The 19,136-nt window shown below is 33.3% G+C and overlaps 3 protein-coding genes and 1 pseudogene across 3 annotated transcripts; 1 reads left to right on the forward strand and 3 right to left on the reverse strand.

Moving 5' to 3' along the window:
- The first annotated feature begins 200 nt into the window (after positions 1–200).
- LOC145000914 (putative membrane protein At4g09580) lies at positions 201–2,035 on the forward strand. The gene is made up of 5 exons (XM_078960218.1): positions 201–324; positions 402–680; positions 1,046–1,316; positions 1,416–1,586; positions 1,697–2,035. Exons 2-5 carry the CDS (start codon positions 427–429, stop codon positions 1,823–1,825), a joined length of 825 nt encoding a protein of 274 aa, XP_078816344.1. The 5' UTR covers positions 201–324; positions 402–426; the 3' UTR covers positions 1,826–2,035.
- A 4,855-nt stretch (positions 2,036–6,890) lies between these two features.
- On the reverse strand, positions 6,891–9,147 carry LOC145001288 (RNA-binding (RRM/RBD/RNP motifs) family protein). Its single transcript, XM_078960660.1, has 6 exons — positions 8,347–9,147; positions 8,198–8,256; positions 8,039–8,108; positions 7,799–7,924; positions 7,476–7,604; positions 6,891–7,383 (listed from the first exon to the last, which is right to left on the reverse strand). Exons 1-6 carry the CDS (start codon positions 9,067–9,069, stop codon positions 6,970–6,972), a joined length of 1,521 nt encoding a protein of 506 aa, XP_078816786.1. The 5' UTR covers positions 9,070–9,147; the 3' UTR covers positions 6,891–6,969.
- Positions 9,148–10,683: 1,536 nt separating this feature from the next.
- On the reverse strand, positions 10,684–11,445 carry LOC145000731 (secreted RxLR effector protein 161 pseudogene; annotated as a pseudogene).
- Positions 11,446–14,529: 3,084 nt separating this feature from the next.
- On the reverse strand, positions 14,530–14,961 carry LOC145000734 (uncharacterized). The gene has a single exon (XM_078960003.1). The coding sequence runs from the start codon at positions 14,959–14,961 to the stop codon at positions 14,530–14,532; it is 432 nt and encodes a 143-aa protein (XP_078816129.1).
- Positions 14,962–19,136: the final 4,175 nt, after the last annotated feature.

Genomic DNA, 19,136 nt, shown 5'->3' on the forward strand with positions numbered 1-19,136 from the left:
AAGAAACAAAAAACAAGTTAGTGGTCATCTTTATGTAATATAAGAAAAATAAGAAATTAATTATACCAAATGGTTAAAAATAATAATATTACACTTATTAATAATATTATAAAAGTATACTATTTTTCTAACTAATCTGAAAATAAAATAATCATATTAAACATTAAAAAGGAATAAAAATAACAAAATATAATTTCTACAAAAATACATATTTTCTTGAAACGTTGTGTATAAGTGAGAGAAGAGGGTCTTGAAATCTAATCCAGGAAGAAGGGTGTTCTTCTTTCTCCCCTTTGGATTTCTTGCCTTCAACTCACTGCTTTGGTTTGTAACAATCTTCATCATTCTTCAATTTAGTTTATTTCATGATCTTCTTATAAATCCTTTTGTTTTGGAAATAGAAAACTAGAAGAAGAATTGTAATCCATGGAACAAGAACAGCTTGGGACTTCTCCTTCTTCTTCTTCGACTTCAATGAGATCAATTGATGATAAGAATGAAGGGAAAATCAAACAATCAGCAGACTCGAGATTCCCATTAACGTTTCTCGAAATGGCCGGTGCATCCGGCGTCGTTTTGTGCTTCGTCGTTGGTCTCGCTGGAGTTTACCTAACATTGCCGGATTCCGATTACAGCTTCCTCAAGCTTCCAAGAACCATCGAAGATCTTCATATTCTCCGGTATTCGATTTCCCACATACCCTTTACTTAATCACCATTAAAACCTGGATCTACTGTATTATTCATAATGGGGTTCACCCAAGATTTAACATTTTCCCTTAAACTTACGACGTTACTAGTTTGTTATGAATCGCAATCTTCTTACTTGTATTCTCGCCTTAATTGCTTAGTATCTTCCCAATCACCTGTAAAGATTTTTCACATTGATCGATCTCTAGTCATATTTGGGGGTTTCAAAAATGGGTGTTGAATTGTCAATTAGATCAAAGTTCTTCACATGAAAACACCTTATATCTGCAAATCCATGGCGATTTCATCACAATTCTAGTGTGTGTTTCTGAAAGTACATTCCCTTTTCATGATAGGGAGCATCTCGAGAGCTACACAAGCGACTACACAATGCAAGTCCTTGTTGGATATTGCACAGTCTACATCTTCATGCAAACATTCATGATTCCAGGAACTGTGTTCATGTCATTACTTGCAGGATCCCTTTTTGGTGTCTTAAAAGGTGTAGCTTTGGTTGTCTTTGCTGCAACTGCTGGTGCTTCTTCTTGCTACTTTCTATCAAAGTTAATCGGGCGACCCTTAATCTCATCTCTCTGGCCTGATAAACTTGTTTTCTTCCAAAACCAGGTGAGGACAAAACAGTCATTTCAAGTTCTCAACTCCAATTCTCGATGTTATCATCTTATTATATGATGCTCTTCTTTCCATATATATATATATACTCAGGTGGCAAAAAGACGAAGTGGGCTTCTCAATTACATGCTTTTCTTAAGGGTGACACCAACTTTGCCAAATACGTTTATTAATGTCGCATCACCAATTGTTGATGTTCCATATCATATATTCTTCTTGGCAACTTCACTCGGCCTCATTCCAGCAGCTTATGTAACTGTTCGGGTAATTTTTCTTTTCTTTCGTTAATTGTCTTAAACTTTGTAAGATTTGTTTTATGAGTGTGAGTTGTAATTTGTAAATGTGTTTTTTTTTTTTTTTTTTAATATTTATAGGCTGGAATTGCTCTTGGTGAATTGAGGTCAATTGGGGACTTGTATGACATGCATTCTATAGGGACTTTGTTTCTGATAGGGCTTGTTTCCATTACACCTACATTGATAAGCAACAAGAACAAAGCATAGTGTTTCCTTGTGGTGTCGTACAGATCTAGCATCAAATTGGAACCCGGTTTATGTTTAAAAGACTTGTGTTTTGTGTAGTGATGTTAAGGATAAGCGTTGGAATGCAGTTTAGTTTTTTTTAATTAGCAATTGTCTGGATAATTACGTGTTTAAATCTTCTGCTATTGGAAACTTTTAACTTTTAATCGTAGATGCAAAACATTGTGACAATCTTTTGTACACATTCATAGGATCATGACGCATACATAGAAAGAGTATAGAGGTATGCTTCCTATTATATTATATCGGTTGTTCTCATTATTATTATCAACAAGTGGTATCCAATTAGCATTTCAGAGTTTCTTGATTTTAGTAGCATCTCTCGTATTTGGGTTCTTCATTAAAATAGCAACTATGATATTTGAATTCCTTTTTTAGATAGGACTACAAAATTTCTTTTATGGGACGTAAAGATGAAAGACATTTTCATTCAATGTGATCAACATAGTTTTGTTTGGTTTTGAGAAAATGCCGGTGGTCTATTGAACAAAAGTAAATGAAGGATTTGAAACAAATTCTTTGCATTTATGTAACGAGATTTTGCAAGACGTTTTGAATATAAACGCAATAATTATTATACGTTGTATCTAAAGGATATTTATATTCTCATCGTCGTTTTATTGAAAGTGGTCCCGATTATGGTAATGACTTGAAGTTGAGATTTTTATGGATTTGGAAACATGGATGTCCAAATATGATGGGGATGGATTTGGGTTGATTTTTTTTTTATGTAATTGGCTATTGTTTTTTTCAAATTTTCAGGATATTTTCTTATATAGTTGTGATTCTTAGATGAGGCGTATGCATCTTTAGGTTCCAAATAAAAGATGGGACAGGATATTCTTAGAATTGCAAACGTAATGATAGGGCTTTGAGAATTCGGATCGTATTTCAAGGGCAAAAGAAAGTTTGGCGACCATGGTAAGATTAATGGACACTCCATTAACGAGTGATTCATACTACAAAATAAGGACAAACTCGTTGAGTTGATATGGGTAAGCAACCCTTGAAATTGGGCCAACACGGTGAACATGGTGACACAAAACCAAAGTAGTTCACTTGAACCTTCAAAACACCTTTTTATTGTCTTTCTGGAAACATCAACTGCAGTGGTACGTGCAAATCTTGTATGTGTATTTTTGTCTTTATACAGCTACATGGATATAATCTCATTAGGATGGTGTAAGAAGGGATAGATATCTTTGGTTATTCCTTTACCTAGGGTAAAGCGATAATGTGCATGGATGACCTTCAGCGTTGTAAGGGGAATTTGTAATAGATCATATAAGACGATTAGTTAGCATATGCAAGTTGTAGAAAAAGGTATAGAAAAAACATGAACAAAAGAAAATACATATAGTGATCAAGTGGGTAAAAAGGGAACGTCGTCGAGTAAAATGGAAGGAGAAGCAAGAAAGAACATTCTAAATGAGAACAAGAAAACAAGGGGCATGTATACAAAAAGATCCAATAGTGCGCCCCCACACCTTCCTATATGAGGTTATGCACTTGGAAGCGTCAGCTTCTTTCTATATAATCTCACAATATCTTCTTACTTCCTTCTTTGGTGTCCTCCCTTCGTTGTCACATGCATTATGATCGACTCCGCCTTTCTAACCACCTTCGTTAGTAGCTTTGGACATGTCCAGAAGTGTTTCTTCCCTCAACTTTTTTGATGATTGGTACCCCTCCCAACACATTTCTACTTGTCACAATTGAATTCTTATAAAAAAATGTTGTGCATGTACCTCAACATCCCCATTTATGCTATTTACATCTTCTTTACATGCTCCTTACTTGGAAAACATTTAGATCCATACATTGTAGTCGGTCTAACTTCCACCTTGAAAATATTTCCTTTCATTTTATTGGGACCCTCTTATCACACAAGACTTGTATGGTCCCTTTCCATTTTAACCAACTTGCCTTTATGTGGTGGGTAACGCCAACCTCTACGCCCCTCCTTTACATATCAACTCCCCCTATGTATTTAAAACTCTCATTTGAATGTGGAATTTGATCCCTAATACATACATATACTATATCGTTCATCTCCATATTGAATTGCACCACAAATACTCTATCTAAGCAGTGTTGATTAGTAACATCTTCCCTTCCAATTTTATTCTCACAATATCCAACCTAGTATTCAACTTAGTTCCATCAATGACCAATATGATATCATTTACAAAAAGCATATACTAAGGCACATCCCACTGAATATCACTAGACACCTCATCCTCTAAGCAAAGATATACAAGCTAATGAAGTCCAATTTTCATCATGAAATATTATATAACACTTATTAGGGTCTACAAACAAGTGGTAGACCAACAATACATGTCATGAACCGGCATGACATAACTATGTAGAACACCTCTAGTTTCCAAGGTCCTCTAATTTTCTCACTAGATATGTTATCATAGGCATTATTCAATTTTATGAACACCATTTCGATGTCCTTAATATTTTTCTTTATATTTCTCTATTAGCCATATAAGGAGGTAGATCGTCTTAGTCATTAACCTTGTTGGTATGAAACTAAATTGTTTTTCTAAATTGATCGTAATGTGGTTTAAATTGGCCTCTAGAACTCTCTCATATAGATTTCGTGGTATGCCTAAGTAACTTAATGTTGGTGATTTAGTGTCACCATGTCATTTTAAGTAACTGGAACTGACATGTGAGCTAAGGGGCTTCATAATTTGTACGCTAATATATGTATGAGGTTGTGCGGAGTGCCCGCATGTATAAGATCGAATTAGAAGCCGGTTCGACGACTAATCGGGGGTCTGGGGGAAGTGCCCCTGAGTCTGGGGTTCCCAAAGGGGCAGCGCCCCAAAACCTCACTGAATTTTACATATGGGAACATAGTGGAAAATTCAATTTCTTAAGGGTGATTATGGTAAAACTAACGAAACTCGTTAGTTTTGATAACCCTAATCTGGATTATCCTGACTTGCTTCCAAAGCAACTAATGACGCCCCAACCCTAATGAAACCCTAATCTCGTTTAATATATAAACGGTTCTTCCTCTTCAGTAGAAGCTTACGAATTTTACTTATCGTTTTCATCAAATTCTCACAGAATCTCTTGGTTTACGATTTTTGTGCCTAGAATCGTAAGTGTCCACTTGGATTATCCTAGGCTGAATTTCTTGCAACTCAGGCATACGGTAGAAATATTAGTTCAGAAAGTGTTCTCACGATCCAAGTTGGTATCCAGATCTCGACTACAAACCCTAATATTTCTTACACTTAATACTTATATCTTTCTTTCACCCCACCTTTTTCCTCTTATTCATAACACTATAAAAACTCAATAAAGCAATGTAGATTTAAAAAAAATTGGCCTTACACCTACAAGACCACCTTATTCTTAAAAGTTTCACTTATATCCACCTTCAAGTTTCTCCAAAGAGTTCTCGGTTTCTATACGTTCCCCCTTATAATGTCCTTCTCATAAGGAGATTTGCTACTAACAAAATAATTTTTGATACGTCAGATATTAGTGTATCCTACAAAAGAATGAAATGTAAGGTGTCCACAAAGTCTTAGGTGACTCGGTATTAACTCATCATCAGACATTATCGGTGTGATGAGAACATAGGTTACAAAATATGGCCATTATGAATCGTTTGGCATTAATGCTCAGGAGGGAGCATGTTGCATGTTGTATCCCGCACAAGGAGGATTTGGTAAATAAATGCATCAACAATGTCATACTAAGGTTGGGAGGCTTCAAACCGTCTAAAGGAGAAGGCATTGTTTGTTGACATAGTTAACTTCATCAACAATGACATAGTTGATTTCATACTCGAAAACCCAGAGCTACACTTTGTGAATGTCTTTGGCCTTTGAAATATGTGTTTTAACTTCATCTTTAACTCTTAAAAATAAAACCAATACGTGTCTTACAAGTTTGGATGGGTGTGAGTGTTAAAAACAAGAAATAAGCTTTAGTTTATGGTTGTGTGTGTGTGTATGTATTACTAGAAGTGCAATGAAATGCTTATAAAGGTGTAAAAGTTGTATGCATGATCTGAAGATGTTAAGCAATGTGATATGAATCATCGCTAAATGTTGGTAAATTATTATATTATGTGTAAAAGCATGTAAAATAATACTTAACACTTAACAAGTATACATATGGTTGAATTACTAAAATAAAAGGATGAAAATATGAAATAAAGTGAGGTGTGGGCTTGAAACACAAAAGGATCATATAAGCTTTAATGTGGAAACAATAGTATTTAATGTTGAAGGAAGAAGAAAAAGTAATACGATCATATACGTATTAAAAACACACAAATAGATAAGTACATGAAAATAAGAGTATATAAACTAATGAATGTAGTTGTTACCATTTACCAACAAGATGTGTTATTTGATTTTGTGAAAGTATGTGTTTTGTTAAGATATAATGGTGAGTATTGTGTATGCTCATTAAACGTTTTCGCTTTGCGGTTGTTTATTAATCTTTTTTAGGACCCTCTAGGATAGATACATGAAAGAATCCGGCATGATTGCAGGCGTTTGCTCACATTCTCTAGGATTTTTGGCTATATTATCATTATGACATTAAAGTATGCAACCTGGGATATGACTTTCGCATTTTGGTTTATGAAACACTTTTAGTAACTCTGATAATGTGTTTTGAAAGTTTAAACAAATTGTTGTTTAGAAGTTTTTGATATCAAGAATGTTATATTTTACAAGTGATTTTGTTATAATTAACAATGAAAGCTATGGTTTTAAATACTCTTTTCAAAGGTATTCGCGTTTATTAATTGTTTTAAAAGAAATTTTTAATTTTGACGTTATAGTGTAGAGTATCAAGTTCACCCCAAAGGAAACTCACCCCATGTTTAGTCTTGATGTTTGTGTTTGTCACACTCATATCGGTGCTATGGAAGTTTCGAAACAAGTCGGTTTTTAAAACAATTAAAATCTCATAACAAAAATGATGTAATTAATGTAAAGGGAAAGAAAAACCAGAATCAAACAAGAGCAAGGAAAAAACCATATCATGAAAAGAAATTGATATATCAAATTTAATTCTTTGTAACATAATCATTCAACAAATTCAAATAAAACCTATAACACCTATCTAAATGTCCTGGCTTTCTTCTTCTGTCCATTACTCTGTGGTGTTCGGTTTTCTGTCTTGCGTTTCACACCACCACTGCCGCCGCCGCCGCCGCCATTTCTAGCTGCATTTGCCGCCGCCTTCCTAGCCAACACCGCCGGCCTCTTTTCCGATCGCACCTTCCTCTTCACCCCATTTTCACTTCTTGATTCACTCCTCACAGGTCTAGTCACTCTTGTAGCAAACTTCTTCTCGCCGCCAGATTTGGTGGCTCGTACACCCTGATAAGAGGTGTTGCCGCCCACAGCCGCCGCCTTCCTGCCATACGATGATTCCGGCGGTGTTGGATTTGACTTCATGGCATGGGACAACCTCAACTCCCTGTCCCGAATCTTCAGTTTATGTTTTCTAACAACTGTATTTGCTGCTTCCTGAAATAATACACAACAAACACTTTTATGTTTGGATATATTTATTATTAATTTTTTTTTGGGGGGGGGTTATCGTGAAAAGACATCCATACCCTTGTGTTAAACAAAACATAAGCAATGCCCTTTCCCAAACTTGTACCCGGGTCTCTGACAACACGAATTGCCTCGATGCAGTCTTTTAGATTGTTGAAACCGGTAAACAACTGATACAGTTCTTCATCCTGGAATAAGTATCAATATATATTTGTGTGTCATTTAAACTTTTTTTTTATTGCAATTTTCTATTCCATGAGACTTGAGAGCATGGGAACAAAAACACTGGTTTGGCTAAGGAATGAAAGGAAAGGAATCACATTCCTTCAAGAATGGTTGATTCCATTTCATCAATAAAAGAATTGGTAAGAGAAATGTTTACCTTGACATCAAAAGGAAGGTTGCCAATAAACACAGTTCTTTTGCTGTCATAAAGTGGTGCGTTTTCTCCCTTCAATTTCTTGCGAGGTGGACAGGCTCTATCCACATGAATATGATTTCCTCCCACCTACATATATCCAACATAATATTTTTAAGTTTTTTCCAACAATTTAATTGACTACTTCTGTATGCTAATAATAACTTCACTTGGGGAAAATTGAAATCAAAACAGTAAACTTACAACTGCCATGTTATGTGACAAAGAAGCTTGGGCAGATTCCTCCGTCTTAAAAACAACATATGCGTTAACCCTGAATTTGACAAAGGATTTTAACTTTAATGAACAAATTGACATGGATTACAAATCGATATGAAGAAATATGTTGTTTGTTTAAATAACCTGTCGACAGCATCATTGATTTTCTTCTTGATTATAGCACCCTTTCTTGGAGTCTTGTCCTGTAAAGAAACAATAAACTAAATCAGATTCATATTTTAGATGAACTAAATAAACTTGGAACTATTTTAAACATGTATAAGAAAACGTACGTCTAACAAAGGAATAGACCGAATTCTAACGGATTCTATTGCTCCAAACTGGTTAAACTCTCGCATCAATGCCTTCTTCTTCACCTTCAATGGCAAATTTCCCACAAACACAGTCCTTAATAACTTTTCTTCATCATCGAATCCTTCTTTGGGAACAAGTTGATCTTCTCCCTTATCCAACTCCTTCCTCTTCCCGCCAACTTTTCCTTTAACCCCCTCATCTTCTTTCAAATCCACATCCATCGCCCCGTATTTTCTTTCTTCGTACTCTGCCTCAACCTCGCCTCTCTTCCTTTTCTTCTTCTTCTTCTCCTCATCAAAGCTCGAGCTTTTGGAACCTTCTGAAACAACCCCTTTTTCCTTTTTCGATTTCTTGACATCTCCTTCGATGTCAGAATCATCTGAGTCGATGGATTCCGGCAACTTCTCTTTCCTTTTCCTCTTGCTCGGCAATGTGTTTACAGCATCGGGGATCTTGGCGTCATTCTTTTGTGGACTATCGATGTCTAATCGAAGAACTTCTTGGAGTTTTTGAGGAATTGATTGAGATTCATTGGTGGGTTTGCTTCGGAACGGATTGGAATCCGAGAATATTGAATCGGAGGTTGGATTATCGGGTTCTTCTAGACCGCCACCAAAAAGGGATTTGAAAATATTGCCTGATGGAGCGGAAGCTGCAGAATTAGGGATTTCAGCTTTGGATTCTTTGGACTTCTTCCCCATTTCTTCAAGAAAGAGGTGGATGGCTTGGAGCTCTCGACTTAAACCCTAACCTTGCGGTGTCTTGTTTGGCTAGGGTAACAATACAGCAATGTGTTTTATTAATAACATTTAACAAATATAATTATTTAATAAAAATAATAAATTTTAACAAATTGTGATTCAGTATTTATACTGAGGTGTTGATTGGGTAATTATTTCGGTTTTCAGGTAATTTGGGTCAGATAATTCGGGATTTTCATGTTAAAACTCGTTACCCCAAATTAAATTCAGGTAATTCAGGTAATGGATCGGATTTGGGTCATTCGGGTATTACTCGAAATATATAATTTTTTTTTGAATTGCATACAAAAATAAATTTAATAAAATAAATATGTCGTACTTTATTAATCATGTTTATATAAACAAACGAGACATAAACGAAGTTACTCAAACTTTGAACACTGAGATTTTTTAGTCAATAATATTTGAAATATCAAGTAATCTTTTAACAGTTTAATCTAATCTAATAAGATGTTAAAAAATATACTTAAACATCTTAGTTTAAAAGTTTAAAATGTTTAAGATAATTATAGTCATATGTTTTGTCATGTTCTGAAGTTTCGTCAAGATAACGAGTTTGTTAGTTGCAATAAAAACTATAATTTATAAAACAGTTATGTTTTAAAGAGCATACTGATATATAAACAATTGTTTTCAATATTGTTAGTTTCATATTGTCATAGTAAAAGAGATTCATATTTTACAATAATGATAGTTACTTTAAACGTGATCAAAAAACTCTACGAAAAAAATAATAATAATTCGGGGAACTCAGATAATTCGGGTATACATGAAACCCAACAAATGTACCATATACCTTACTTGAAAAAAAAAAAAAAAAAAAAAAAAAAAAAAAAAAAACGAGTTACCCAAATACCCAAAAAATTTACCCAATACCTGAAAAAAATCGAGCGGATAATTCGGGTATCGGGTATCTTCGACAGGGCTAATTTATACATAAAAAACCTGTGTTATTAGCAAAACAAACTTTATAGTTAACATATTAGTTTTATTAATTGTAATAAATTTATATCGTTAGTTATTTCCACTATTAATTCATAATTTTATAGATCGTTTTATGTTGTGTAAATTATATATCACACGTATATTGAATTCTATATATAGCAAATACAAAGTAGTTTGAAAAAATAAATACTAAAATTTTTGATGATTTTATAGAATGTTTTGAGTTGTGACAATTATATATAAACCGTATGTTGATTTGTATATAAAACTAATAACAAATAGTATAGAAAAGCACATAGCTTTTAATAAAATAAAAACATTACAACATCTACTATAACACTTACATCAAACAAAACTTATTAAACATTTATAAATCATTCAAAATGAATATTTAGAAATCAACATACATTTGATATATAGAAACTATAGACTCAGAATACGTATGAAGGGTTTTTCTTTTTCTTATTATTCACATAACCAACAAGTACATATATAGGGTATACAATACAGGATAATTATCTACCTTCAAAACTAACTATCGGATATACACCATACAAGATATCCACAAAACTAATTATTATCTAAAAAGACTCTTGACCACACTCCCCCTCAAGCTGATGAATGTATATCGATCATTCGAAGCTTGTCCAAAGAGTCGTTGAATATTCGCACACACACAGCCTTGGTTAACATGTCAGCTAACTGCTCATTCGAATTCACATACGGTAGACTAATCGTCTTTTTCTCAAGATGATCTTTAATGAAATGTCGGTCCAATTCAACATGTTTAGTCCGATCGTGTTGAACTGGATTACTCGCTATCTTCACAGCCGCTTGATTATCACAAAATAACTCCATAGTACCCTTCACATTTATGCCCAGATCCTTTAACACCCGTTTGACCCAAAGTAACTCGCATACACCGTGAACCATACCTCGAAACTCTGCCTCCGCACTCGAGCGTGACACAAACTTCTGTTTCTTACTACGCCACGTTACAAGATTACCACCAACAAATACAAAATAACCTGACGTGGACTTACCGTCAGACTTGTCTCCTGCCCAATCAGAATCCGTATACCCTTTCACTTCTACGCTTCCATTTCTGCCAAAGAACAAACCCTTACCTGGCGACGACTTCAAATAACGTAGAATCCGGAAAACAGCCTTCATGTGACTCTCACTAGGAGCATGCATAAAACGGCTTACAATGCTAACCGCATATGCAATATCCGGTCGTGTATGTGCAAGATAGATTAATTTTCCGACCAATTTTTGATACCTCTCTCTATTGGTTGGAACTTGACCTGTCGATTCTGTAAGCTTATGATTCACTTCTATAGGAGTATCAATCGGTTGACACTCCAACATTCCCGTTTCTGCAAGAAGGTCTAAAACATACTTTCATTGACACATTACTATCCCATGCTTAGATCTAGCAACTTCAATTCCCAAGAAATACCGTAAGTCCCCGAGATCCTTCAATTCAAACTCGCGACTCAACAAACCTTGTAGTGTGTTAATCTCGTCTGGATCGTTGCCCGTAACAACCATATCATCCACATACACGATTAGGGCTGTGACCTTATCACCGTAACTCTTCACAAACAAAGTGTGATCTGCGTCTGATTGTTTATACCCGATCTTTCTCATGAACTTTGAAAATCTTCCGAACCACGCCCTAGGGGATTGCTTCAGCCCATATAGTGCTTTGTTCAATTTACACACCTTGCCGCCATAATTCATTCCAGGAGGAGGATCCATAAACACTTCCTCTTCTAGATAACCATTGAGGAAAGCATTTTTCACGTCGAACTGCTTAAGTGGCCAGTCTTGATTTGCCGCAATTGACACAAGGACTCTAATAGTATTAATTTTAGCCACTGGTGCAAAGGTATCTTCATAATCAATACCGAACTTTTGCGTGTAACCCTTTGCAACTAACCTTGCTTTGTACCGAGCCACCTTTCCATTTGAATCGAGCTTCACAGTGAACACCCATCTACACCCTACGGTTTTCTTTCCAGTTGGGAGTAACACCTCTTCCCACGTTTGATTTCTTTTGAGAGCGTCAACCTCTTCAGACACCGCTTTTCTCCATTCAGGGTGTTTCATTGCGTCTTGTATGTTTTTCGGAATCACCACGGATGATAACTCTTCCACCATGCAACGTTGAGTGTCGGCTAGCTTGGCCGTCGAGACAAAGTTATTGATCGGATATCGAGACTTCGATGTTAGATCCGGTTGATATTGTTTACGTGGTACCCCTCTATTACATCTAACTGGATACCTAGACGCAGGTGTCTCATGTTCCTGTTCACCCACAACTTCACCATACACGTTAGAGTTCTCATTAAAAAACATACCTTGCGACGTGTTTGGATCAGACTCGCTTGGATGAGGCTCGTTAACAGGCTCGCTTGGATCAGACTCGCTTGGTATCGGGCTCGTTGTACTATCTGTTGGTGTACTATCTGTTTGGGCTTCACTACCGTTTTGTCCATCTCCCCCTGAATCGGATCCGCCATTACCTATGTCGTTCGGCCCATTCTCGCTTAGTCCATCTTCATAAATCGCATTTCCGGATGGACCCAACTCATTGGGCTGTATATTTCCCTCATTAGATTTCTCCCCCTGAGGGAAATATTCAGGTGTAAAATATGGAATTTTTTCATGGAAGCTAACATCACGAGTAACATAAACCTTCCCACTTTTCGGATCAACACATCTGTACCCCTTCTTGTAATCAGCATATCCAATGAACATGCATTTTTTGGCCCGTGATTCCAATTTTCCATCATTACTATGCACATAGGCCGAACACCCGAATACTCTTGGTTCGAGATTGGGTTCGATGATTAATTCCAGTTTTTCGTGTACTACTTGTAAAGGTGTTTTGAAATTGAGGACTCTTGAAGGAGTCCGATTCATTAGGTATGCCGCACTCCGCACAGCTTCTCCCCAATATTGACGGGGTACCTTCATGTCGAAAAGAGATGCTCTTACAATCTCGAGTATTTGTTTATTCCGTCTTTCCGCGAGCCCATTTTGTTGAGGAGTATTGGCGCATGATGTTTGATGTCGAATGGAGTTTGCCTTACAAAATGCCTCCATTTCCTGATTAACATACTCACCTCCATTATCGGATTGGAGCACTTTGATCTCACATTTAAATTGAGATTTAATTATCTGATATAGTTCCTTGAACACATGCGGTACTTCACTCTTGTTTTTCAATAACGACACCCAAATCATACGTGAGAATTCATCGATAAAAGTTACAAAATAACGATACCCACTTGGGGTTGCAATTTTAGCCGGACCCCAAACATCCGAGTGGATCTTCATGAATGGAATTGTTGTTTTGTTTTCACTGGGAAGATATGAGACTCTATGATTCTTAGCCAATTCACAAATATCACAACTAGAATCAAATGTTTTATTATTCAAAAATAATTCAGGTTTTAATCTTTTTAAATACCCAAACGACAAATGTCCTAATCTACGGTGCCATAACCACGCTAACTCGTTTCTTCCTTCTACGTTATACGCCTCCGCTAATCTTTCTTCTTCGAGATAGTACAACCTGCCCCTCCTAGTACCATAGCCAAGAATCTGATCCGTCGCGATATCCTGAAAGAAACATTTATTTGGCCAAAACGAGACATAACAATTGAGTTGGTCAATAACTTGGCTAACAGATAACAAACTTGAAGATAAGGATGGGACAACAAGGATTGATTCAAGATTCATTGATTCCGAAATTTTTGCTGAACCTTCGGAAATTACGTCAGCCGATCCTCCGTTTGCCGTTTTAATTAAACTTTGTGTTGGTTGGGTTTTAATTTCCAATATAGAAGGATCGTTTGTCATGTGATTCGTAGCGCCGGAATCAATGACCCATTCATGACTAAAAAATCGGGATATAGTAGGCTTACCGTGATCACTAAATGACTCGGTATGTGCCGCAACCGGAGTCCCATCATCACCTTTTGTTGTAGCCATGGATGTCTGTCCCACCTTCCTTCGTGGCCTCTTTGAGAAGTCCCACCATTCGGGGTACCCAACTAGTTCATAGCACCTTTGTTTTGAGTGTCCCTCTTCACCACAGTGGGTACACACAAAATTATTCTTCTTATTGTTGGAACTCTTCTCCTTTTCTTTCTCCTTCACGGTGCGACTCCGAGTAGCCAAGTTCACGACACTGTCGGTCTCGCGTTTCACGTCCTCCATTGTAGATCGTTGTTGCTGATCTTTGCGAACGAAAGCATAGCAAGCTTCTAGGTCCATTGGAGGGTCCTTACGCAAGATCTCTCCCCTCGCTTGATTGAATTCAGCGTCCAATCCCGCGAGGAAGATGTGCACTCGGAGTCGTCCCAAGATTTTTTTCAAGGATACGATCTTATCAACTTCATCTTCATGACCCATTAGTCGGGTATCAATCTCCTGAAAAATTCAAACCAATTCGTTATAGTATGCTGCGAGTGGCCGTCCACTTTGCTTCGTGCTGAACGATCTTCGATTTAACTCGAACAACTGCGTTTCATCCGTTCCATCGTAGAAGGTTTTCGCCACGGCGTCCCAGATTTCTTTTGCCGTCTTCAACCGGATAAACGTCGAGATCAAGGTTGGACTCATGGAATCGATGAGCCAACTCTTGACTCGATTATTATCCATTAGCCAGGTTTCGATCTGTTTCGCGCCGGATTCAGGTTTCTTGGAGGTTCCCGTCAAGAACCCAAGTTTGTTTCGAGCGCCAATCCTCATCTCCATCAGTTGGGACCACAACTGATAATTGGTTTCGTCCAGAATGATCCCCGTCGGAAAAGGAGCATCTTGGACGATGAGACGAGGTTCTTGAGGAGCGGTGGTATCCTTATCAGTCATTGCGATTCGAGGTTATTCGTGCTTCGATTTGTTTTTGATGTGGGTTTCAAACGGTATGCTCTGATACCATATAGACTCAGAATACGTATGAAGGGTTTTTTCTTTTTCTTATTATTCACATAACCAACAAGTACATATATAGGGTATACAATACAGGATAATTATCTACCTTCAAAACTAACTATCGGATATACACCATACAAGATATCCACAAAACTAATTATTATCTAAAAAGACTCTTGACCACAGAAACATTGTTATAAAAAATCTGAGTTGAAATAATCATTGATGCGACAAAACATTTTTTTTCAACTCATTCATTTTGAATCATAAATCTTTTCAAACATATGATTTTTTAATCAAAACTTACTTATATACTATTAATATAGCCACAATGTGTATAATAAATAAATGGAAAATAAAAAGGCATAGCACATTAACACATTAATAACCATAAGTTTAAAAAACTTTTGAATGTAGTGGAAAATATAAAGACATGGATAATTACATTATATTTAAAACTACAATTACATTTAAACTAAAAAAATTATTGAGTTGTAGTGAGAGTTTTAAACTCTTGAGTTGTGTCTAATAATATAATATAAATATTAACAATTATATACTAAAAAAACAATATTATAAGCATTTATCATTGAAATAATATTTTATATATACTAAGTTGTAATTAATAGTATAACAGCTTTATGTATACGATAAGAAATATATAAAAAGTTGTGTTTGAATCAAACTGAGTTAAGTTTTTTATTTGAAATTATTTTAAACTATATGTACTTTTAACCAATTTATAAATAATTTATTTGAATATTTTGTATTTCCTATTATTATTATTATTATTATTATTATTATTATTATTATTTCAAATAACAATAACTTTTTAATACAATATAATCTATTCTTTAGTTTTATGTTATTTTAACCAATTATTATTTTTTAGTTAATTAAAAACTACTTATTGAAAATTTTTCATCATTATATTTTAAAAAACTACTTCTATATCGTACTTTAATTTTTGTCCTTAAAGATATGAAATATTAGAAGATAATGAACGGTCCAAATAAAATGGTGATTTGAATTTCTAAACTATATTAATAGTTATGTATTGCGACATATATATATATATATATATATATATATATATATATATATATATATATATATATATATATATATATATATATACTAGCAGTGTACCCGCGCAAAGCGGCAGGACGTGTAAATTCTTTTGGTGATATGTTTCCTCTACAAAAATGTTATGTTACAAAAAAAAGTATATGTCGAAGACAAAATAATCAAACTATGGTGTTATTTGGGAGATGAGGTAATTTTTTGTTCCTGGACGGTAGGCTTTATAGCAGAGGAGGGAACAAAGAGGTATATGCGATTGGAGTGATATTTGAATCAACATGCTAAATTTAAGGATATCTAAAAGGGTTCAAAATTTGAATGAATCCGGGATTTGAGGAAACCTTATCAAACTGATGAGAAATATAAGGAGATTTGATGATAAAGTTTTTGAATTTAAAATGTGGTTAAAATTTAATATTATTTTATTAATGGTTATTTGTACTATTAGCTTCATCATTTGGACGTCTTAAAAAAATATTATTATTATAATCAATCTATTTTTAGAAATAGTTAGATTTCTTTTATAAGATAGTAAAGATATATATATATATATATATATATATATATATATATATATATATATATATATATATATATATATAAGAATAGGTTAGAGGAGAATAAGTGTTACACTTGAGGTAAATTTTTAATCCTTATATATTTTTATGAAAATATTAATATTTTATTTATTTTACTTTTTTTTACGATAAAGAACGAATAGAGAAAAAAATGAAACTAACAAATATAATAAGATAATAATTTATTTTTATTACTATAAAAACATTTAAAATGGATACGACTATATAAGTTTTGGTAAAACATAAATAATTCATTTTTATAACACACATAATCATTGGCTTTCAACAATAAAGTCATATCATATTAAAAATCATTTGTTTTAATTCTTCATTATCACCAACAATTTGGAATAATAAATTATAAACTGTTTTCATCAAAATCAATTATAAAAACTACATCGATGTTATTCACAACAAAATAAGCAATAGAAACCAAACAATATATAATTTATAATAGCATAAAATACATGTTGAATAATATTCTAATTGACATAAAATATATTTTCTTAACATAAAAAAGAGAGAGACAACATAAATATACATACATGTTAACAAAGTTAGTTTTTGTAACTGATAAATAGCTTGAAGGTTGATTTACCAAAAGTTCGTGAGAAGTAAGCATCATTCCCACTTCATCATCCCGTGATTATAAAAAGATGCATAACACATAAACTTAAAAAATGATCTCAACTATACATTTACAAACATTCCTAAATTTGAATATTGGTCAATATCTAAAACTTTACATGCACCAAATTTGAGTTTACATTAATTTATATTTGGAAAAGTTGCAAATGCTTTCTTACATTCATGGAACCACTCGCATAACCCTTCAAACCCTACAAATATAATTTATCATTTTGTGTGGACATACATGCAATATGTAATCTACAAATTTCTTATATAGTCTAAATATTTCATTTAACTCATCAATTAAATTACATGATTTGAAGAGTTTTGGGAGTTACAAATCATAATATTTTGAATTAATCATAAATTAATTTGTATAAGTTGAATAGTCTTTGGAGTTTCAAATGCATGAGGTTCAAGAAAAAAAACTTGGTTTATAAGATATTAAGTGAATGTCCGCGCGTTGTGCAGAAACATCTATATAGTTGAAGTCTTTACAAATATATGTTTTTTAATAACAGTAACGTTGTTGTCAAATTTAATATAATAATTCATATACTAAATTGATATAATATATTGATTATTTTGAATTATATGATAATATATACATTATTATAACTGCATAATCTTAATCGTTTGAATGACTTTTAACCGTGAGTTACACATGAATAAAATTAAATATAATATATAAATTAATGTTATTTATAATTGTTGTTATTGTTAATTAATTTTTTTTTTAATTCATTTGCTTAATTTTTTAATTTATATCATTATAATTGTTTAAAACATCAAACATTGTTTTTTGATTTTATAGTCAACAATATAATCATTTATATAGATTTATTTTTAACTATTGTTATTGTAAGTTATTTTAAACTACTTATTTGAAAACTTTTAACGATTATAAAAATATATTTAGAAAATATTTTAGTTAAAGTGAGATTACAATTTAGTTTTTACATTTATTGCTACAATTTATCACTTTTAAGTATTTACAAATATTGTTTGGTTTTTTAAGTGAAACTGAAATTTATATTTAAGTTGACATTGTAATGCTATATTTAAGTTAACAATTTAAGTATTTTGTCCAAACAGTTCAAAAATTGCAGCTTTAAACTAATAATGGTTTATATATACCAACATATTAAATCTAATAAATTAAGTATAATATGTTAAAATTAAAGACATAACTTTATAAGTAGAAGTAAATATATTATTTTAAAATTGAATTTTAGTTTAACTATGATTACACTTTAGAATTTATATTTATTTAACCTTATTAACCGATTTATAATCATTATCAGAAAGAAATTACAAATTATCACTTTTAACTATTTACAAATATTTTTTGGGTTGCTTAAGTTAAACTAAAATTTATATTTAAGTTAACTCTGTAATACTATATTTAAATTGATAATTTAAGTATTTTATACAAATTGTTCTAAAATTGTATCTTTAAAATGATAATGATTTACATCCAATAATATATTAAAACTAATAAATTAAGTATAATATGTTAAAAACTCAAAAAACATAACTTTATAAGTAGAAGTAAATATATTATTTTAATATTGAAATTTAGTTTATATATGATTACACTTTAGATTTGATATTTATTTAACCTTGGTAACCAACTTATAATTATTATTAGAAAGAAATTGAAAAATCATGGGAGTTTCAAATGAATATGGTGAAAGGAAAAATTCATGTGAGTTTCAAATGAATGTGGTGAAAGGAAAAATGTTTCCTTTATAAGTATACTAGACGAATGTTTGCACGTTGCGCAAAAACACCTATATAGTTAAAGTCTTTACAAAAATG

The sequence above is a fragment of the Lactuca saligna genome, chromosome 6 (assembly GCF_052625555.1).
Source record: "Lactuca saligna cultivar CGN05327 chromosome 6, ASM5262555v1, whole genome shotgun sequence".
NCBI lineage: Eukaryota > Viridiplantae > Streptophyta > Magnoliopsida > Asterales > Asteraceae > Lactuca > Lactuca saligna.